Source organism: Hemicordylus capensis, chromosome 15 (genome assembly GCF_027244095.1).
Source record: "Hemicordylus capensis ecotype Gifberg chromosome 15, rHemCap1.1.pri, whole genome shotgun sequence".
In the NCBI taxonomy this organism is placed as follows: Eukaryota; Metazoa; Chordata; class Lepidosauria; order Squamata; family Cordylidae; genus Hemicordylus; species Hemicordylus capensis.
This window is the reverse complement of record NC_069671.1, coordinates 9,658,620-9,681,783: the sequence shown is the minus strand read 5'-3', so window position 1 is coordinate 9,681,783 and position 23,164 is coordinate 9,658,620. Positions and strand designations below refer to the sequence as shown.

The 23,164-nt window shown below is 48.6% G+C and overlaps 1 protein-coding gene across 6 annotated transcripts in view; it reads left to right on the top strand.

Moving 5' to 3' along the window:
- The window catches only part of ADGRD1 (adhesion G protein-coupled receptor D1), a 218,311-nt gene that overhangs the window by 109,965 nt on the left and 85,182 nt on the right, over positions 1-23,164 (top strand). For all 6 annotated transcript variants that reach the window (XM_053280100.1, XM_053280102.1, XM_053280099.1 and 3 more), the window contains 2 exons: positions 5,655-5,728; positions 6,652-6,778. In XM_053280100.1, the coding sequence (XP_053136075.1) occupies positions 5,655-5,728; positions 6,652-6,778 (201 nt within the window). The remainder of the gene's footprint in view (positions 1-5,654; positions 5,729-6,651; positions 6,779-23,164) is intronic.

Sequence of the window (23,164 nt, the reverse complement as noted above, 5' to 3'; positions counted from 1 at the left end):
AGGTGCAATGTAACAATAAAGGAATGCAGGGGATTTCTCCCACCCGTGCAACTTTCCTCCCCCACACATAGTATGTTGCACTTGTCAAAACTGAATCCCCCCTATCTATACAATTATTAAAAGCACAGAATCCCTTTCCTCCATTGCATCTGTTCGTCTTGGCAGCCAGACATCTACAATTAGCTCTTTCCTATTTTCTCTTGTAGAAGCTGCGGGGACATTCCAGCTAAGTGAGGTCAAGGCAGCCAAATCAGCTCCATTCTGCCCCATCTGTCCTTGGGGATGATGCCACTGTGTGAACACACATACACCAAAGCCTTGTCAGCCAATTTAGAATGCTCAGAAAAGCAACACTGGTTTCATGGATGAAGCCCAAATATCATTTGAGAGGGAGGGTTTTTAAAAAAATAAATAAATAAAATTGCACATTTCTTATTTACCCTGAAAGGATATTGAAAGACAGAGGTGAGAAATAGGACTATTATCTCCCAAAACAGCAATCTGGGTTTAAACAGAGGCATTCCATTTATGGATCTGTGTTCCATCTTCTTTCCTGCTTTTAGGTACAGAAAGGGCTAAATTGATAGACTTGGGTGGATCCCAAGCCTTTATGGCCGAAGATGGGTTTGTTTTCATGCAGAGAGATTTGCTCGCTTTCATTGGAGGGGTTAAAAGTGCAGCTGCGTTGTTAGTTTTGCAAAAACATTTTGCTAAGATACATAATGAAAAATGCAGCCAGCTTGATCTTGATATGTTCTTTCCAGATTTTTGTTTTCAAATTAAGAGTTGTTTAGAACTGTTATGTAATCACACCGTGATTGCTATTTTCTCTGCTGAAATTGCGCTGCAAAAAAAAAAAATAATTTGGTGTCTAACTCTCTGCGGTACAGCTAGAATCACTTTGTGGAATCCATAGAATTCTTCTAATTGCTTTTCCTCTGAAAGATTACAGGCACAATACAAGCGATATTCTGTGTATAGACCATTGCTGTCAGAATAGGAAAAGTTCTGATTCATGGACAATCTTCTAGTAGGACCGATAACAACTTTACTTGGCTGCGTAAATTTTGGAATCATTAGGATCGTTGTGTAACTATGGATTGTGAATCACAGATGTGGCTCATCCTCCATCATAGCCCAGGACTCGGACCCTCCCCATTTTCAGAGGTGGGGTGTGATAGCTGATGCGGAAGGTGGGGTCCTGGAGCCATTCCAGGGAGAACCTCGAAGCAGCTGCCATGACCGCCCAGGGACTTTTTTGTGTGGGGCAGTATATAAATGTACTAAACAAATACAATAAATAAATAAATAAGGGAAGAATCAGGGAGCTACCCTAGATGATATGAGGATAGGATGCAAACAGGGGTAAAGCAAGGATTGAATTTATCAGCGGTGCTAATCGCACCTCCAGATATGGCAGGAGAGCTGGTCTTGTGGTAGCAAGCATGACTTGTCTCCTTAGCTAAGCAGGGTCCACCCTGGTTACATCTGAATGGGAGACTAGAAGTGTAAGCCTTGTAAGATATTCCCCTTAGGGGATGGAGCCACTCTGGGAAGATCAGAAGGTTTCAAGTTCCCTCCCTGGCTTCTCCAAGATAGGGCTGAGAGAGATTCCTGCCTACAACCTTGGAGAAGCCGCTGCCAGTCTGTGAAGACAATACTGAGCTAGATAGACCAATGGTCTGACTCAGTAAATGGCAGCTTCCTATGTTTCCTATGTTACCTCTGGCTGCTGGTGAATGCCTCCCCCTTCTCTCCACAAGGCTTCAGAGGAAGGATTGCCCTCACTCTTAACTTCCTGATGACACCAAGTGATGATATGATGATGACCAGAAAGCCAGATCCGGGTGAGGGCAATGCTTTTTGCTCTCATTCTGGAACCGTGTGGGTAAAGCCAATTCAGAGAGAGGGCATTGGATCCATTTAAAAGATCCATCTTCAGAACTGTCTGCAGCATCAGAAGGGCCCCCTCTACTACCACAGCATGTCTGAGGGCTGTGGGAGCTTCTTCCAGCTCTGCTAAAGCTTTGGACTAGAGCACAGCTCTTTTAGGTCCAGGCAAGGGCTGGAGTTTGAGATACCTATGCTGCAGTTCCTAGTCTCTCGGGCAGGACCATACCATTGCTGGAGCAAATTTCCGAATGCTGTGCTTCTTGGTTTGTCCTGCAGCCCGTCTGACCTGTAACCAACAGCCAGCTGTCTGTGCTTCTGGCCAGCTTTGATCCGGCCACCACTCAGGCCATGCTTGGCCAGTACACTTCTGAAGGTCTCGGCCTGGAACAGAATGCTGTCCGGGAAATATGTATTTGGGGAGCCAAATGTGAAGCAATTGTCTATGAACCTCTTTGTGCATAAAAACGACTTCCAGTAAAGTACAGCGCTAGTAGCGGAATGTGGATCCAGTAGGCTGCTGCCAGTTCAGGATCATCAAGGAAGCTGCCTTATACTGAGTCAGACCCTTGGTCCATCTAGCTCAGTATTGTCTACCCAGACTGGCAGCGGCTTCTCCAAGGTTGCAGGCAGGAACCTCTCTCGGCCCTATCTTGGAGATGCTGCCAGGGAGGGAACTTGGAACCTTCTGCATGCCAGCATACAGATGCTCTTCCCAGAGTGGCTCCATCCCCTAAGGGGAATTTCTTCCAGTGCTCACACAAGTCTCCCATTCAAATGTAACCAGGGTGGACCCTGCCTAGCAAAGGCGACAATTCATGCTTGCTACCACAAGACCAGGTCTCCTTCCATAAACACAAGGGGTGGATTCAGACCAACAGATGAAGTGAGGACAATAGGTGAACCTTTGGGTTGGGGACCAAGCCACTAGGCGACTCCCATCTTGAAAGCCCCAACAACCACCACCGTCCACTCACCTGTAGGGTGAGTCATTTGCTGCCCTTTCATTTGCCTAAAAACACATCAGCATATTGACACCAATTGTCAGTAGATGTGGGAGATGCTGTAGAATGTGGTGCATTCAGGAGGCCATATGTATATGCACATACATTTCTCTTGGTTTCTTTCAGTCAAACAAACAGAGGGCCAACATAGAGACCAAAGACCCTTATGTCCGGGTATGGTGGGAACTTCAGCAGCTGAGGATCCAGTTTGAGAGCATTTGGCTTGCCCGATTTCCCCAAATCCTTGTTGAAGCTCTCTAAGCAAGTGACCAACATCACGGCTAGGAACATAGGAAAGCTGCCTTCTACCAAGTCAGACCATTGGTCCATCCAGCTCAGTATTGTCTACACCAGGTTTTCTTAACCTTGGGCCCCCAGATGTTGTTGGACTATAACTCCCAGAATCCCCAGACATGACCTTTGTGGCTGGGGATTCTGGGAGTTGTAGTCCAACAACATCTGGGGCCCAAGGTTAAGAAACCGTGGTCTACATGGACTTTCAGTGTAGGTTGCAGGCAGGAGTCTTTCTCAGACCTATCTTGGAGATGCCAGGGAGAGAACTTGGGACCTTCTGCATGCAGCTAAGCACTCTTCCCAGAGCAGCCCCTTCATAGGGACATAGGAAGCTGCCATTTACTGAGTCAGACCATTGGTCTTTCTAGCCCAGTATTGTCCTCACAGACTGGCAGTGGCTTCTTCAAGGTTGCAGGCAGGAACCTCTCTCAGCCCTATCTTGGAGATGCTGCCAGGGAGGGACCTTGGAACCTAGATGCTCTTCCCAGAGCAGCTCCATCCCTGAAGGGGACTCTCTTACAGTTCTCATACATGGAGTCTCCCACTGAAATGCAACCAGGGGAGACTCTACTTAGCTAAGGGGACAAGTCATGCTTGCTACCACAAGACCAGCTCTCCTCTTCCCCTAAGCGGAATGTCTCACAGTGCTCACACATGTGGTCTCCCATTCAAATGCAAACCAGGGTGGAGCCTGCTTAGCAGAGGGGACCATTCATGCTTGCTGCCACAAGACCAGCTCTCCTCCCTAGTGGCAGTGGATTCCATAAACTAGTTGTACGTCACAAAATTAGACCAGGTAGCTCTCCCGATCCGTCAAGTTAACAGGTCTGCGTTGTTTCATCCGATGTCATGATTTATACTTTTTTCCCCTTGACCTCTAGATGCAATCTGTTCTATCTATAATGAAGCCTCACAGGAACTTCAGCAACCTCTCCCTTGCCAAAGAACTGGAGAATACCGTGTTGGGTCTTATTTTGTTCTAAATAGGAAGAACGTTCTTTATGAAATCTCTTTTGAAAGAACAGAGAGGTGGGGAAGGAACAGTTCGGTTAGGAAGCTTATCTGTTGGACGGCAGTCCAGAGATGCCGGGTAACAGAGATCCAACTGTGTGTCCCTTGGAAGAGAAAAGGCATAATTTATCAGCAGATGCAGAGAGGACTGGGCTGTCCGTGCCTGACTCTTCCTTGTTTGGTCTTGCGGGAGATTTCCCATAAACGCATTGTTATCAACACCCAGTGACTCCTGTACACCCTGGGAGGAGGAATTCTCTCCTCCTGCATTCAAAACTGGTGCAACCAGCTCTGTGTTGTAACAACAAGCGGGGCTGATAATTCATCAGAAATTTCTTTAGTAAGATAAATCATTAAAAGAAGGGTAAAGGGGGAAAAAGGAAAAGAAACACACAGACACTTGAAGGAATGTAACTTGGATTTGGCTGGCATGTCGTATTTCGCGCTTGAGGCTCTTGTACTCTTATTTGGGGGAACTGCATAAGAAGCTGCCTTATACCAAGACAGAACATCATCATCATCATCATCATCATCATCATCATCATCATCATCATCACATTTATATCCCGCTCTTCCTCCAAGGAGCCCAGAGCGGTGTACTACATACTTAAGTTTCTCCTCATAACAACCCTGTGAATTAGGTTAGGCCTAGAGAGAAGTGACTGGCCCAGAGTCACCCAGCAAGTCTCATGGCTGAATGGGGATTTGAACTCGGGTCTCCCTGGTCCTAGTCCAGCACTCTAGCCACAACTAGCTCACTATTGCCTACATCGACTGACAGTGGCTCCAGGTTTGAAACTGGGACCTTCTGCATGCAAAGCAGATTAGAGATGTGCATGAATTGCGATTTGACACCCGGTTTGAAACACATCCCTGGCCCCTTTAAAATGGAGGAGAGGAGGTGCATACCTGCTCCTTTGCAGCTCGCCGCCACTTCCTGAATTGGTGCCACTCCTCTCTTTTATTTACGCTCGCTGGCAGTGCTCTCCCCCAGCTGCCCTCCACAAACTGTTGCATGGCCCCAGTTGGGTTTGTGCTGTCAAACCGGGTCGAACCAGCTGAACCAGGCCAAAGCAGTTTGATCCGAACTGGGACTGGTTCAGTTCAAACTAGGACCACCAGCCCCCTCTTTTGGGCGGCCCGTCCAGTTCAAGGTTGAACTGGTCGAATCGGGCTGGTTCAAATCGAACCGGTTTCCATTTGAACCGGTTCTGCACACCCCTAATGGACATATATTATTTTTTGAGGGAAATCATTATTAATGGAGTCAGGATGCTTTTTAATTGTGTGGTATGTCGTTTTATCACTATCATATTAAATATCAGTATTATATTATTGGGCTCTGTTTGACATTGTGATTAATTGTTGATTCTAAATAGGTTTTTTGTGCATTTGCTTGATCCAAAGTGATACCATCATTTTCACCACTGCTGAAACATCTTTCTTTCCTTTCAGTCTCCTTTACAGCGGATACAAGTTGTGAACCAAAGCAACGATGTGAAGCTTTACTGTGCCTTTCTGGATTACAGGTACGTGACATAGTTAATGTGAATTCTTTCCAATCTGATCAGAGAACTGAACCTTTTTAATGGATGCAGTAACAGAGGAGTAGACTGCTCCACCCCACCCCTCCCCATTGGATTCATGGGAACAGTCAAAATAATGAAATCATCAGCAATAAAAAGAAAACAGATTACTAGTCCATTATTACTCTAAGTATGAGGATTTCTTACTCACATCTGGATAAAAGGGAAGCTGGAACTCATTTATGATGAACATCACCATATGGATTAGGACTGTAATCACACTTTGGACCAGGTCTCTAGACTCAGTCCCATACTTCAGCTGAATTTCAGGAGAAAATAAATGTTAATACTCTGTATTTGTTGTTCAAGAGCAACTGCGAAAGTTGTTGTTGTTGTTGTTGTTAACCGGCTCGGTTTCGGAACTGGTAGTTGTGTGGACAGCTGATTCGGGGAGAGGCCGGTTAGGCTCCTGCGGAGAACCCCATCTTCTAAACTTTACGTAGCCAGAGTTTTGCAAAGGAAAAGTTTAAATATGAAATGAAATTTTAAAAAGCTTTTGCCTTAGGGCCCTTTCGGACATAGACGTGAAACCATCAGTTGACGAACCTGAGCATAAATCCTGAAGCCATGAATCGTCTTGCAGACTATTTCTGAGCCGTGGCCCAGCCACCTCTGGTCTCAGGGCAGGGGAGCCCTTCCCTCTCCCTGGTCCGCCAAAGTGGGAATCTTGGGCCATACACTACCTTGGGCATGAGTCCACACAATCACCTCCATGTTGGTAACCCACATCCCACCCAGATTCAAAGGCCATTGTATTTCCATCTGCTCTGAACTTTGGTTTTCATACACTGCCTCAGAGAATTGGTGCTGGAGTGTTCACAATGACTGAAGTGTAATGTGACATAAAACCCATTTGTACTTTGCAGCAACAGCAAGGCTGGCGTTTGGTCGACCGAAGGCTGTGTGCGTGCCGGTGGGGATCTCAACTACTCCGTCTGCTTGTGCAACCATCTCACCAACTTTGCGATTCTCATGCAAGTCGTACCACTGAAGGTATGGTAACAGAGAGGCTCTCCCTGATTCCAGTCTTCTGCAACCTACTCATTGTGTGTGTTGTGTGTGTGTGTTGTGTGTGTGTGTTGTGTATGTGTGTGTATACACATGCTCACACACAGGGGTGGCCCAAGGTACTGTGGAACCTGAGGCAAGATGCCTAAAGCTGCCTCACCCCATTTCACTGATGGGCACTAATATCTTTTCAGAACCAACCACTGCAAGCTCTAGGAACATAGGATGATGCCTTATATCGAGTCCGGCCATTGGTCCATCTAGCTCAGTATTGTCTGCACTGACTGACAGCTGCTTTCCAAGGTTTCAGGCAGGAGTCTCTCCCTGCCCTACCTGGAGATGCTGCCAGGGATTGAACCTGGGACCTCCTGCATGCAAGCGGGTGCTCTTCCACTGAGCCATGACCCAAAACTCTTTTGAAAGTGGCAGGAGAGGAAGGGAAGAGCGAAGGTTGCCTACAGTCTCCTTTTCTCTCCTCATGGTTTCCACTGTCCTTATCGTATTGCGTAGAACCTTATAGAAGGTCCCAAGCACCTTCCATGGCAATATCTCCAGGTAGGTCTGAGAGCGACTCCTGCCTGCAACCTTGGAGAAGCCTCTGCCAGTCTGGGTAGACAATACTGAACTAGACAGACCAAGGGTCTGACTCGGTAGAAGGCAGCTTCCTAAATCCCTGTGTTCATAAGCCACGATTCCACAAGATGTCCAAACCTGCCTGATGGAGGCACGGCTGAATTTCTGCCCCAAACTGGTGGATTACTGAGTTGCTACCTGTAACCCAGTTGTATGAAGTTAACTCTGGGTGGCATCATATATATTTTTAGACTGTGAGCCCTTTGGGGACAGGGATCCATCTTATTTATTTGTTATTTCTATGAGTCAACCGCCCTGGGCCATTTTTGGAAGGGCGGTATAGAAATCAAATAAGTAAGTTAGTAAGTAAATAAATATATATATTGGCATGGAAAGGAAGTGGCCCTAACTGGAGCCAAGGATCGGCAGGTTGCACAAGAGCAGAGATGTAACATTTCAACATGATATAATTCTGGCCTTTGGGAATCCAATTCCTCATTTCAGTTGCCAGGACCCTTGGAGCTGAATGGCCCAGTTAAGGAGGGAACAGCTACAATTAACAGGAAAAGCGAGAAGTGTGGATAGGAGGGGTGGCTTTCCCAGAGGTCATTAAATCCTGGCTCTGCATTTTCTCAGTGCGTGTCTCTCTCCTCACAGAGTGTTCTAACCCAGTGTATGCTCTGTTGCCAATATTTGCATAGTTTCCCAAAGTTGTTTAACTGGGGAGGGGGGAGGGGGGGGGATTGCACACACACCCCTCCCAGCAATGAACCCTTCTTCCCTTCTGAACACTTTTGCCAGAAACATGCAGCTATTGACTTGCATCCATAGGCTGTGTTGGATGTAGCATATGGATGAAATCCTCTTCCATTCTTCCCGGAAAACCCTCTGTTCTGTTAAAGACTGAGGGCTGGCATTTATTAAATTAAAAAGCTCAACAGCATTTCTCAGGGCTGTTTGTAGCAGAGTGCCACCTATATTTCTTCTTCAGGTCCTAAGGAATACTGCCAGATTTATTAAAAAATATCATCCATATGGAATGTATGTATGAATGAATTTCATCCATAAGGTTGCTCAGGTAGACAGAATACTGTGATGGTGATGGTGTGAAGAGAAGATGGCTACTCTAGTCTTTTGTTGAGATGGGTGGATAGAGAGAAGTTCTTCTCCCTCTCACATAACACTAGAACCAGGGGTCATTCCATGAAATTGATTGCCAAGGAATTTAGAACCAACAAATGGAAATAATTGTTCACACAACGCATAATCAACTTGTGGAATTCTCTGCCACAAGACATGGTGACAGCCAGCAACCTGGATGGCTTTAAGAAGGGTTTGGATAACTTCATGGAGGAGAGGTCTGTTGATGGCTACTAGTCGGAGGGCTATAGGCCACCTCCAGCCTCGGGGGCGGGGGGGCCTCTGGGTACCAGTTGCAGGGGAGTAACAGCAGGAGAGAGGGCATGCCCTCAACTCCTGCCTGTGGCTTCAGCAGCATCTGGTGGGCCACTGTGCAAAACAGGATGCTGGACTAGGTGGGCATTCTTGGGCCTGATCCAGCAGGGCTGTTCTTATGTTCTTATGATATTTCCTTGGTGCACAAAGCTGGCTAGAAGATGTTTCCTCAATGAGCACTGAGAGCTGGTGACTATTAGCTGATGGGCACGGAAGGTAGCTTAGATCAGGATTCTGCCTGTGACTCTAGCTTGTGAGTAGGCAAGTTTGTCGCTATGCTACATCTCCATCCATGTTCCCAGTCCCACCACTGACTGAGATTCAGTTGGCGGGGACTAGAGGCAGGGCCTTTTGGGGTATGGCCCCTCAAATTTGGATTGCCCTCCCTGAAGAACTTCACCATGATCCGTCACTCAGGGTTTTTAAGAAACATCCGAAGACCCATCTTTTTGGAGAGGCTTCTTCGATTTTATTTGCTGTGGGGGCCTGGTGGGTTTTAAAACTCTGCACAGTTGGTCCAGACTGCTGAGAGGTCGAGCCAGCTCTCTGTGGCCCGGGCGCGGAAGGGGGGCCACCGAGCGGGGCTGGACCCAGGCTGCCGCTTGCCTGGCTGCACGCCTGGTGGAAGACCTTCTGCTTGGCATGCAGAAGGTTCCGGGTTCAATCCCTGGCAGCATCGGAGAGAGATGCCTGCTTGGAGAGTCTGCCTTGGAGAGCCTCTGCCAGACCGTGCAGACCATGCTGGGATAGATGGATCCAGGGTCGGACTCAGTTGGAGGCAGCTCCTCATGTTCCTGACTGGTCTCTGGGGGGAAAATACATATAGGGGCTGTGGCAGCTCATCCCCCCCACCTCCCGCCGTGCGCACTGTCTCCTCCCCACTCTTTTCATTGCGGGATGCCGCCTCCCTGGCTTCCCAACCACTTGCTGCCTGAGGCGACTGCCTCGCCTGGCCGGCATGTGGAGCCACGGCAAAATCCAGACGCCACTGAGAGGATGTTGTTCCGGACTCCGGGATGGATTTGTAGGGCTGTTAACCGCAGCCTATAACTCCTGCCAAATTTAGGATACGAGTGCTTCAGAGACATGGAACCGTACGGGAAGACGCTTATATGGTGCCCGGAGAACTAGAAGACGTAAACTCAAGCGCGGGGAAGACCTCTCTTCGCTGGCTACTTTGTTTTTACAGCCTCTCTGCCGCTTGGCTGGCGCTGCGGACTCAGCCCCTGGCCGCTCATGCCTGTTATCCAGGGCCTTTCCAAGAAATTTCCTAAAGAGTTGGATGATCGTGTTTCACAATCCTAGACCCAAAGGAAACAATTTAATCCCCTTTACCCTGCGTACTCCTGCAAAGACCTGTTGGGAATATCATAGTACACCATGAATTATAAATATGCAGGGATATTTGTTTGCTTTCCAAACCATCAAGTGCATGGGATAATCTTTTTTTAAATAGATAGATAGATAGATAGGAAGCTGCCTTAGACTGAGTCAGACCCTTGGTCCATCTAGCTCTGTATTGTCTACACTGACTGGCAGTGGCTTCTCCAAGATTACTGGCAGGAGTCTCTCCCAGCCCTGGAAATGCTGCCAGGGAATGAACCCAAAGAGCTTCTACATGTAAAGCAGATGCTCCATCTGCAACCCAGGAGTCTTTCCCCAGCCCTACCTGGAGATGCTGCCAGGGATTGAACCTGGGACCTTCCGCATGCCAAGCAGATGCTCTGCCACGGAGCTATAGCCCCACCCTTTAAGGGGAATATCTTATAGTGCTCACATGCAGCCCACATCAAAATGCAGACCAAGGCAAACCCCCCTTAGCAAGGAGTCAATTCATGCTTGCTACCACTATGCCAACTCTCCTGTGTTTGTCTTTTTTTCTTTTTCTTTTGGCTTGTCTTGGCTTGGCAACCTGGCACAGATCCCAGATTGTCGGGAAAATATAAAAGAAGGCCAGCCCCACAATCCAGGGAACCCCATGTATGGTGCACAGAATTCACTGCTCCCGTCAGTCAAATTATCTATGCATCATCATCATCATCATCATCATCATCATCATCATCATCATCAAGAAAATATTGCATGAGGAGGATGTATAGGAACATGGGAACCTAGGAAGCTGCCATATACTGAGTCAGACCCTTGGTCCATCTCGCTCAGGATTCTCTACACAGGCTGGCAGCGGCTACTCCAAGGCTGCAGGCTGGAGTCTCTCTCATGTTGGGGAAGCCAGGGAGGGAACTTGGAACCTTCCGCATGCAAGCATGCCAGTGCTCTTCCCAGAGTGGCCCCATCCCCTTCAGGAGAATATCTTACAATGCTCCCATCTGAATGCAAACCAAGGCAGACCCTGCTTAGCAAAGGGGGGAATTGATGCTTGCTACCACAAGGCAAATCAAGAAATTAGGCACGTTTCTTTTTTGTTCTTGCGGTCCTGGCAGATATGTGCTCCTTTTACATGTGGTATTCTTTAATTTGGCATCTCTTTCTGTTGGAAGGTTTAGCGTGGAGGCAGCAAAACCTAACATGAGGATTGCTTTGCTGGATGAGACCAACAGTCCATCTGGTTCAGCATCCTGTTCCCCACAGTGGCCAACCAGATGCTTCCAGGAAGTGTGCCAGGAAGGCATGCAGGCAGCTGCCCTCCTCTTTTTGCTGGCCTCTAACATCTGGCTTTCATAGGTATAATGCCTCTGAGCATGGAGGCTCTATTTAATTTCTTCTTCCACTTATAAAGCATCTACGAATGTCTAGCTGTTGGATGCAGCATTTTAAAAACAACACAGGTGGTCCTTCCTGCAGACCTATCACCAAACAGACTAATCTCAGAGGAAAGGGGCCACTGCTCAGTGGAAAGGCATCTGCCTCGCGTGCAGAAGGCCGCAGGTTCAATCCCTGGCAGCATCTCCACGTAGGGCTGGGAAAGACTCCTGTATTGAGGATGGGGCCATCACTCACTGGCAGAGCATCTGCCCTGCCTGCAGCAGGTCCCAGATTCAGTTCCTAGAATCCCCCCCTGTCTGAAACCCCAGAGAGCTTCTGCTAGTCAATGTAGACAATACTCAGCTAGAAGGGATGTTCATCAGGAGCACCCGTGGCTCCGTGGCAGAGCATTTTGCTTTGTACGCAGAAGGCCCCAGGTTCAATCCCTGGTCTCTCCAAGTCGGGCTGGGCAGGACCCCTGCCTGAAGCCCTGGAGAACGGCGACACTTCCCCCTTCTGCTCCCCACTTTCATTTTTCAGTTGCCCAGAGCACGGGAGCACACTTGGCTGCAACCACTGCTGAGGAGGAGGAAGAGGAGGAGGAGGAGGAGGAGGAGGAGGGCAGCCAGTGAGGGTGGGGTGGTAGACAGGAAGCAGAAACTCCTCCCAAGGCCCTGGTAATCTGCTGCCTGTGGTCACTTTCTATGGCCCCCTAATTGTGGGGCCAGCCCTATGTTCACCACCTTCTTCTCCATGAAAGAAAGGGCTAGACAGACAGACAGATGGATGGATGGATTGACAGACAGACACAGAGAGAGAGAGAGAGAGAGACTGACAGAGACAGATATCGACAGATAGACAGATAGATAGCTGAAGGGTGCAGATCAGTGGATGGGTGGATGGTAACCACCATCAGGGCATTTTTTATGATCTCCAGAATTGTGATTGCATTTTTTTGTTTTGTTTTTAAAAAAATTCTCAGGATTCTCTGATGGATTCCCATTTTGACACCAAGTACATAAAATTCTGTGCGTGCAGAACCGGAGGAGGCAAAATGTTCTGCTAATAAATCACAGGAACATTTACATCGCAGTGCAATTAAATAAGAAGTCTAGCTTTGCGCCTGAACTTTATTATTATTTTTAAACATAAAACTGTTTCCTGCTGCTTAAGGAGCTTTTCTCTTTGCTTTTTAATAAGGCGAAATCCAAGTTAAGGAAAAACACAGCCCGCCATTAACATCATATGCTTGGGGAGACAGATAATGCTATTTAAAGGAGCTGAAGGTTGTGTGACCGAAGCATCATTGCCTGTGGTGTACACAGTCGTTCCTTTCATCCTATTGATGGCTCCAGTCAAACAGAGTTTGCAAGCTTTTAATCCACTAGAAAAACTTGTGAAAACTATTTGTTGGGCTCAGCCCTGGGATGAGTGTGTGCACCCCATTTGGGGCAATTGTTTGGTCACTCTACCTTCAATGCTCTGAAAAATCTATCTGGACAGGGGCCTCAAGCTATGGTGCCCCTGGAGATGCTGGCCTACAACTCCCATCCTCCCTGACTACTGGTCACTGTGAGTGGGAATCATGGGAGGTGTAGTCGAGCAGCCGCTGGAGGGCCACAGTTTGAGACTCCTGATGCAGACTGTGGCTGGCTCAACACACAAACACCCAATCTTGAGGTCCCTTTTTACAAAAGTGGGGTCAGTTATGCATGCTAGGAACATAGGGAGCGGCCTTATACTGAGTCTGACCATTGGTCCATCTAGCTCAGTATTGTCTACACAGACTGGCAGCGGACTCAGACTACACAGACCTCAGAATTTCCAAAAGCCCTGCTCAGAGATACTGCCAACCTGGGACCTTCTGCCTGCAAGCATGCAGTTGCTTTACCACCGAATTATGCCCCAGCCCCTCTGGCAGGGGTTGGTAACATGTGGCTCTCCAGACGTTGCTGAACTACAACTCCCATCATCCATTGCTGTGATGGGAGTTGTAGTTCAGCAACATCTGGAGAGCTACAGTGCTCACATGAAGTATCCCATCCAAATGCAAACCAAGGCAGACCCTGCTTAGTAACGGGGACAATTCATGCTTCCTACCACAAGACCAGCTCTCTTCCCCAAGGGGACACCCAAATGGCACTGTGGCACTCTTTGCACCTTGGGAGCATTAAATATAAGAGCAGTGTAACCCCGGTAAATGCCACATAAATATTCAGTTCACAGAGAGTCTGCATAATGTCTTCTTCACCAGGGAGGGAAAGGAGAGAGGGAGAAATAGGAAGGGAGGAAAGAAAGAATGGAAGGAAGGGAAGGAAGGAAGGAGAGGGAGAGGGAGGGGGGAAGGAAGGAAAATGGAGAGAGGGGGAAGGGAGGGAAGGAAGGAAGGAAGGAGAGGGAGGGAAGGGGAAGGAAGAAAGGAAAATGGAGAGAGGGGGAAGGGAGGGAAGGAAGGAAGGAGAGGGAGGGAAGGGGAAGGAAGAAAGGAAAATGGAGAGAGGGGGAAGGGAGGGAAGGAAGGAAGGAAGGAGAGGGAGGGAAGGGGAAGGAAGGAAGGAAAATGGAGAGAAGGGGAAGAGAGGGAGGGAAGGAAGGAAGGAAGGAAGGAAAATGGAGAGAAGGGGAAGAGAGGGAGGGAGGAGAAGAAAAAGAGAGAGAGAGAGAGAGAGAGAGAGAGAGAGAGAGCACGGAAAGGGCAAAAGGGGCTGCCAGTTCAGCTGCAACCATATCCAAAGGGCAGCTTTCTCTTTTTCTGCCTGAAAGATACCTGCACACACTCAGCCTCCAAATGGCGAGGGGAGGGCAGGCTTTCTTGGGCTACGCCTATTGTTCTCATGGCTATCGAAAGGTTTAAGTACAAGCTGCTGGCCCAGCAGGAGCATCCTCCCCTGGAGAAGGGATGCCAGCAGCCCTGATCTTTTGTGTTCCGTTCGGAGCGCCATCTGAACAGTTGGCAACTGCCTCCTTGAGCTGATCAAAAGGTTGTGGTCTTTTAAGACAGTCTGTCTCAGGCTCCATATGGGCTCTGCTTTAGACCTGCTTCTCTGTGGGGTTGGACTCTTTTCGAACACCTTCTTTTAAGATAGCTGGAATACAAACTCTCTAAAATAACCCTTTTGATTCCAGAAAGATCTGATTCTACCCGTTCAAGGGGCTCAGTGTATACAACCAGGTTGCCCTTGGCAGCACTGACTATGCATGTTTCTTAGCCATTTTTAAAAAAATTTTCTGACATCTTACCCCAACTTCATATATACACTGAGCTGTCAGTGACTGGCCAGGAGAGGAATATTGGGGCTAGAACATAAGATCAGCCCTGCTGGATCACGCCCAGGAAGGCCCATCTAGTCCAGCTTCCTGTTTCCCACAGTGGCCCACCAGATGCTTCTGGGAAGCCCACAGGCAAGAGGTGAGGCCATGCCCTCTCTCCTGCTGTTGTTCCCCTGCAACTGGTATCTAGAGGCATCCTGCCTCTGAGGCTGGAGATGGCCCCCAGCCCCCAGACTAATAGCCATTGATGGACCTGTCCTCCATGAATGGGTCTAGGTCCCTTTTAAAACCATCCAAGCTAGTGGCCATCACCACATCTCATGGCAGAGAATTCCATAAATTAATTATGCCCTGTGTGTTGGAAATAGGGTTGGCACTCAAATTTCATGCAAAGTGAAGTTCCATGTATCTGTATGTCTTTATTTTGCACAAAAAAGCAGATGCCGCATTTGTACATAACGTGGAACTGAGGGTTCAATAGACCTATGGTTCTGCCCCCACCTCCATGTGCTTACCTGTCTGCATTCGGACTTAAGGGCCAGGACCCGGTGCAGTCAGGGAGACTGTAGAGAGGAGGGGGAGCTGACAATGAGGGCGGGGGAACTGGCTTCCAGCGCTGGGCTTCCTCCTTTGCATGAAGGACAGCCATGGCAGCCAATTAGAATGCAGAGAGGGAGGAGCTTCCTCCCTCAATTCCGGCTTCGGAGAAGGACGCCTCCTTTTCTGAATTCGGATGTACAGCAGATGGCTGCTAACCTCAGGTGGGAGCAGTGGAACTCGCAACAAACTCAAATTGAAGTTGGGGGAGAGAAACCTTGGATCGATTTTCCAACAGGGCAGAGGTTTCATGCATTGGGTTGTGCAAGAAATCCAACCTCTGCCCTGTTTAACTCTGGTTTCCCGTTACATGTGAATGGGGCCAGACTCTTAAAAATAAAGAAGAGGGGTGTGTGTGTGTGTGTGTGTGTGTGTGTGTGTGTGTGTGTGTGTTCGTCACTTCTAGCAAAGCAAAGAGGGCCTTTTAAAGTGGAGACTGTTATATATTCAGCGGGTGGAGAGCAACTGGCCCTATCCAGCCCCAGCACAGCATCCCTCCAGTGTCTGTTGCTGGTGCCCACTTTGTGTTTTTTGAGACTGTGAGCCCTCATGGGGGCAGGCAACCATCTTATTTCCTTTTCCACGTTAGCTCCTTTGAGCATCCCCCCTACTCCCATTCAAACAGTTGCATTTGATTTCCCCCTGACCATTTGACACCCCCCAGATCTTCATCTGCATGCTGGCCGAAAGATTCAAACCCAGAGTCAAAGCGGAACATATGGAACATCTCAGCATCTCTTTAGCACATTGGCCAACAAAGCGAACACCAGGGCTTAGGCCCACTTGCAGTTTATTTTTGGAAAGCCACAGAAAAGCGCTGGAAGAATTTACAGCCATGTGGTGCTCGGATCCTGCGCTGGCATTGGCCCTGTTTGCCGAGTGATAAATTGGCATCACGCGAGGCGGAGATTATTTGCGTCTTTATCACTTGGCTCTTAGGCCTGGAACATGCCTGGCTCATCTTCTGGTCTGCTCACGGAAATGAATTCATCGTGTCTGCCGAAAGCTGAAGAAGCACTCGGGCACGAGCGGCAATAACGTTTTAAAAAGCAAAAATTGCCCTGAGATTGGCAACAGTGGAATATTTCCCCATCCTACCTGCTGGCCAATCTCCTCTCTTTGTTAACGTCTTGATTGGAGCAGTGTGGATGTGATCAAAAGGAGAATGAGATGTTCTGTTTCAGAAATGAGAAAAAATCTGTTAGGGACAGCTGAACCTCATTTTCTTCCTTTATTTATCCCCTGCTAACTGAGCAAAGAGGCACCTTTTTAAAGTGGCAATTCTCTTTATTGAGCAGGGAGAGAGTAACTGGCCCTATCCATTCCCAACGCAGCATCCCTCCAGTGGCTGTTGCTGGTATCTATCTTATGTTTCTTTTTTAGACTGTGAGCCCTTTGGGGACAGGGAGCCCTTTTATTTATTCATTTATCTCAATGTAAACCGCTTTGGGAATTTGTGTTGAAAAAGAAAGGAAGGAAAGATTGTGCCGTCGAGTCACTGCCCGATATAGGAGTTTCCCATATTCTGGGAAACACACCAGCGGGGATTCGAACCAACAGCCTCCTGCTCTCTAGGCAGATTGCTTCCCTGCTGCGCCATTATAAAGTAAAGTGGAGGACAGGTGGCTTTAGTTCAGTGGCTTTAGGCCATCTCTGGCCTCAGAGGCAGGATGCCTCCAAATACCAGTTGCAGAGGAGCAACAGCAGGAGAGAGGGCATGCCCTCACCTCTTGCTTGTGGTCTTCCCAGAGGCATCTGGTGGGCCACTGTGTGAAACAGGATGCTGGGCCAGATAGGCCTTGGGCCTGATCCAGCAGGGCTGTTCTTATGTTTATCTCAGGGCTGCACAACTTAGGAATATGTTTTTGGACTACAGCTCCTATCAGCCACAGTGGCCAATAGCCAGGGATGAAGGGAGTTGTAGGCCAACCTCTGCATGAGGGCTGAAGTTGTGCAGCCCTGGCTATTCTAGCCGACTTCCTGGACGTCGCCCTTGGCTCAAGGATGGAAACTGAGTCACAGGGGAGGAACCAAGTGGCAGCTGGGCCCAACTGGGCTAGCAGGGAGGGGGTCCTGATGTCTTACTCCTCCTCCTGATGCAGCCAGAGGGGATTGGGACTTACTTCCCAGTCAGTGTGCATCAGATGGCAGCTGTTAAGGATGATCAGCGGTGTCGAAAGAGTCTCTGAGCTAGAGAACAAAGTTGTAAACCATCCGCTGGAAAAGAGGCTCCCGCTGAGCTGGGAAGAGAGAGAGATGGAGTCAGAACGGCTGCTTAGACAGCAGGAGTCAAGCCGGTGAGCTGACTGAGCAGCATTCTCTTGAGTAGGAGATGTCTTATCTGGGTAGTTTCCCTTCAGGCAACTCAACGTCTCTTCATACCCCTCTTGAATGAAAGAGAGTGCATGAGCCTGTGCTTCCCAGAGTGGGAAACTATGGTGTCCTGTTGGAATGGAGCGGCATCTTTAGTACAGTCTTTGGCCATGAAGAAATACATCACAAAAAGTACAATAAAATACAATAAGTATTGTATAAGTATTGCAATAAGTATATAAAATACATCACAATACCTACAGGAATCGTGCTTTTACCTGTACTTTCTTACAGAACACAGTTCAAAATATAACGATATGTAATACAGCCGACACTCATTTCCCAAATGCTTGAGAGGTGCATTGTGGGATTTCTGGTAACTGGGCTTCCTCCCTCAGCCTCTGGATTGCCACGCTGCTCTCTGCCCTGCCGCCCATGTAGGCATGCAGGTGGTGGAGCCCTATTTGTGCCCCTTATCATGTGGAGGAAGGCAGGTAGGCTCTACTTTCCCCCCAGCACTCCCCTACTGAACGACATTGTCTGCTTTTGATTGTAAGTTCTTTGAGAGCAGGAACCTGTTTATGCTGCCTATAAAACTCTAAGCAGCCATGGACAACAACAACATTAATGGCTGACTCACAAAGCGAGGATGCGTCATGCATCACAAGAGCGGCCAAAGAACTTTCCAACTGAGTGCACTGGTGCAGCGGGAAAGGGGCAACTTTTGACACCCTTCTCTTCTTCAGGAAGCCCATTGTTGTGGCACCCCAAAATATGTCTCCGAGGGTTGCGCAACCCTCGAGGACATACTTCGGATGGCTCAGAGGGCTTCGGGGGTGGGGCATCAAAAATGTCTGCTTCCACACTACACCAGTTAGGGCAACATCCTTGCTCATCCATGTCAGCCGACAACAACAGCAGCAATATACTTTGGAGACAGGCATGCATAGTCTCAGCAAACATCTCCACTTATTCACCAATGCGGCATCAAGTCCGGCAAGCAAGCCGAAGCCTTCTCCCCACCCCCTCCCACCCACTCCCGTCTGTCACATTGCCTCCTGCGCCGTCACCTCACCTTGCCCTGTTCTCATGCAGCGATTGACTTGCAGCCTTTTGCTGGGAAATCCTTTTGCATTCAAATGACAGATTATTCCTCTGCCCTATAGAATTTCTTTTGGAACAGTCTTTGAATAAATAGCTAATCTCATAAGTAAAACATCAAGGAAGGTTAAACAAAGCAGAGACAAATCCACTGATTATACAGCGATACGAGGCGGTGGGCCGTATTGCACGCCAATCAGGTTCTTTGAAGGAGTGAGTGCATATGTTTTAATACACTAGGTGCCTGCCAGAGTTTCTGTTTCAGTCACTTGGGGTTCCAGAAATCACTTAAGCTAATTATCTCAACTAATAAGGTTCAATCCCCTAAAGAAATAACCTTCCAGTGCTTCCCCCACCCCCTTTGAAAAACACTTCTCCTCTTCCCGTAACTAGCAATGGTTCTGCATTGAAATCTGACCTGTTGCAGGCCCCGTTCCATAATCTAGGAGGGAGAAATCAATCAGTTGGGCTCAGCCTGGTAGCTGGAATGCCGCGGGCCACCAGAGGATCTATATATATATATTTCTCTAAGGCGTACCTGTCGCTAATCCCATGTGTGGCAGCTCTCGCGAGAGTTTACGAGCGAGCAGCCAGCAGGGGAGAGGAAAGCGGCGCCGGCAGCGGACAGGCTTGTGGGTGGGTAGGGGGAGAAAAAGAAGATGGCAGCAGTGGCGCACGGGCAGGCAGGGGGTAGGAAAACAGTGGCAATGGGCAGTGACGGGCAGCAGCAGCTGGGTGGGGAAAGAAAACGTCAGTGGGGGAGAAATTGGCAGCAGGGGAATGAAAATGGGGACAGGGGGGATGAGAACAGAGGGGGAAACCAAGAGGGAGGAGGGAAAGAGTGGGGAGAACTAGAGATGCAGATGCTATAATAACTAATTATAGTTATTCCTCGACTGTGGACTGGGACACACAAGGGTGCTGTGTGAAATACATTGATTGATTGATGGATTGATGGATGGATTGTTCAATTTCCATACCTATTTCTATTGTTTAGGAACATAGGAAGCTGCCTTATACTGAGTCAGACCATTGGCCCATTGAGCTCAGTATTGTCTACCCAGACTGGCAGCAGCTTCTACAAGGTTGCAGGCAGGAGTCTCAGCCCTATCTTGGAGATGCTGCCAGGGAGGGAACTTGGAACCTAGATGCTCTTCCCAGAGTGGCCCCACCCGCTAAGGGCAATATCTTCCTGTGCTCACACATGTAGTCTCCCATTCAAATGCAAATGGGAGAAGCGAGTGGATACACCCGACATTGATGTTATGTAACGCCAGATCAATTATTAATAAGACCAGCACCTTGCAAACATTTTTTGTGGAGGCAGGTGTTGATCTGGCATTTGTAACTGAGACTTGGGTGAGGGAAGGCGAGACAGTCGCCCTTATTGAATTAACCCCGCCTGGGTTTAAAGTTCTTCATCAGTCGCTAGTCGGGGGTGGAGTTGCTGACCTTATCCAAGAAGATTAATCTTATCGTGAACTCCCCGCCCCCGAGATCCCAGGATTTGACTGTGTGGGTTTAAAGTGGGACGCTGCTGAGAGTCTAGCTATCTGGTTGGTGTATCGACCACCGCCAGAGGCTTTGCCTGGTTTGATAGAGGCGGTAGCGGGGTGGGCGCTGAAGTACCCGAGGCTTTTAGTTCTTGGTGATTTCAGTGTTCACATCCATGACCCGGTCTCTACTCAGGCACAGGAGTTAGTGTCAGCTATGACGTCCTTGGGACTCTTGCAATTTGTTACGGTTCCTACCCATCAGTTGGGTCACACCTTGGATCTGGTTTTTGGGATGGGGTTAGAGGTGTGTCCGTTTTCAACTGAGAGGGTGCCATGGTCAGACCATTATACCTTGAAGGCACAGCTGGGGGTCACACCGCTGCCCCGTTCAGAGGGAAGGCAGGGCTATGTTCGCCTGAGGAGATTAATGGACCCATTGGAATTGCAGCACGCTTTACGAGATCCGATGCCCCTTGATGATTCGCTGGATGCCCTAGTTGCTGACTGGAATAGCCGGCTTTCTGAGGCTATTGATACGATCGCATCGTGGCGTCTTCTAAGATGTCCCCAGAACCCAGCTCCATGGTCTACCCTGGAGTTGAGGGAGATGAAACGGCATCTCAGACAATTAGAGCGGGGCTGGAAGAGAACCCAGGACAAAGTGATGAGAACACCTTATAGATCATTTATGAGGTCCTATGAGGTAGCAATGAGCGATGTGAAAAAAGAGTTTTTGGGGGCTGCTATTGCATCTGCAAGCTCACTGCCGGCTAAAGTATTTGAGATAGTTTGATCTCTGACAAATTTTTCTGGTACAGATCATGAAGTTAGAGAATTGGGTATTGGCTGTGAGGTTTTAAAGGGCATTTTTTGCGGATAAAATCTCCTTGCTCCGCCGGGACCTCCCCCTTACTTTTGATGCAATTGAGGAATTGGAGGCTCCATGGTTGTCTACCGAGCCAATTTTGGAGATTTTAACCAACGTTTGGAGGCCCATGTTGAAAATATTTTGACGGCTATGAGGCCTGCCACATGTCCCCTAGAACCTTGCCCCTCCTGGCTGGTGAAAGCCTCCTGGGTGAGGTTGCAGATCTCCCTTGGGAATATTATCAATCTTTCCCCGGAGACAAGGATTTTCCCAGGAGAGCTGAAGGAGGCATTGGTTAGGCCACTTTTGAAGAAGCCATCATTGGATGCCTCAGAGCCAGCTAACTACCGCCCGGTATAGAATTTGCCTTTTTTAGGTAAAGTGATAGAGCAAGCGGTAGCAGTACAACTTCAGATGTTTTTGGAGGATGCAGCAATTCTCGATCCCTTCCAGTCTGGGTTTCGGCCTGGGCATGGGGTTGAAACGGTCCTTGTCACCCTGGCTGATGATCTCCGTTGCCAGCTTGATAGATCTCACGGCAGCATTCGACACTGTGGACCTTGATATTCTGGTGATCCCAGCTGATGCTGGGATTCGAGGCAAGGCCGTGTTGTGGCTGCGTTCTTTCCTACAAGACTGTTCTTTCCTACAAGACTACATTCTTTCCTACAAGACCCCAGTCTTTCCTACTGGGTTTTGTTGTTTCTGAAGTGTTCAGTACCCCATGGGTTAGCAACCCATGGAGGTGGTTGGCACCCTCACACTGGGCCATCCCAGCACCTCCCAAGTGCAGTTATGGGGCTGCTGAAACCTCCATTCTTCCCTATGGAGAAAAATCTTAAAGCCACTTGTGGGGTGCTGGGGTGGCCCAGAGTGAGTGGCATCTTTTGAGAATGTGAGCCCTTTGGGGACAGGGTTCCACCTTATTTCTTTGTTATTTCTCTGTGTAAACTGCCCTGAACCATATTTGGAAGGGCGGTATAGAAATTGAATTAATAATAATAATAATAATAATAATAATAATAATAATAATAGGTTCCCTCCCTGGCAGCATCTCCAAGATAGGGCTCAGAGAGACTACTGCCTGCAAGCTTGGAGAAGCCGCTGCCAGTCAGTGTAGACAATACTGAGCTCGATGGACCAAGGGTCTGACTCAGTATAAGGCAGCTTCCTATGTTCCTATGTACAGGAGAACCCCGGCATCCATGGGGGTTCCGTTCTCTACCACAACAACGGATAATGAGTCATTGAGTCAGTGGGACTCTGGGGGCTCTTGTTCCTGGAGGCTCTGCAAAGGGCAAAAAATATGACTAAGGGCCTCCCAAAATGGTGCACGGGAGCCGTACTGTGCAGGTCTCCAGGTGTTAATCAATGCCCACCCCCCCAATCCCAAATCCAGGCTTCTTCTGTGGTTTAAACAACGAAACAAAGAAACAAACAAGTCCAAAAATGGCTCTTCTCCTCAAAATGACCTCAGAGGCCATTTCCGGCCACCCTGAACCCATGGATATGTGGAATTAACCCTTGTGTGTGTGGGGGGGGGGAGTTCCCGCCCCATGTATCCCGGAGTTGGGTGTCAATTACCTGACCGCGGTTCCGATGCTGGATCTGCAAATGGCGAGGTTCTCCTGTACTCCCCACTACCATTTAGCTGACAGCCCTTGATAGACTCCTCCTCCTCCATGGCTTCATCCAGTACTCGAACTCAATAGCCACGGGCACAGCGGCTGAAACATGCTGTAAGAAGCACACACTCCAATCAAGCAGGCGGGCTCCAAGGCCTCTTGTGTATGAGGCTGAAACCCATTTGCAAGGATCCAAGCTGGCTTTGCCAACCAAAGGCTGTCTTGCCTCGCGAGGCTATTCCCTGATGTTTCTGCATTTCTTTGTGTAGATATTGTGCTTCTTTGATGAGCACTTTTCTCTCTGTTCCCCTGCTGATGTTGGCATGTTTGGTTTTGTTTTTCCCTGCAAACATTATTAATAAACTGAGAC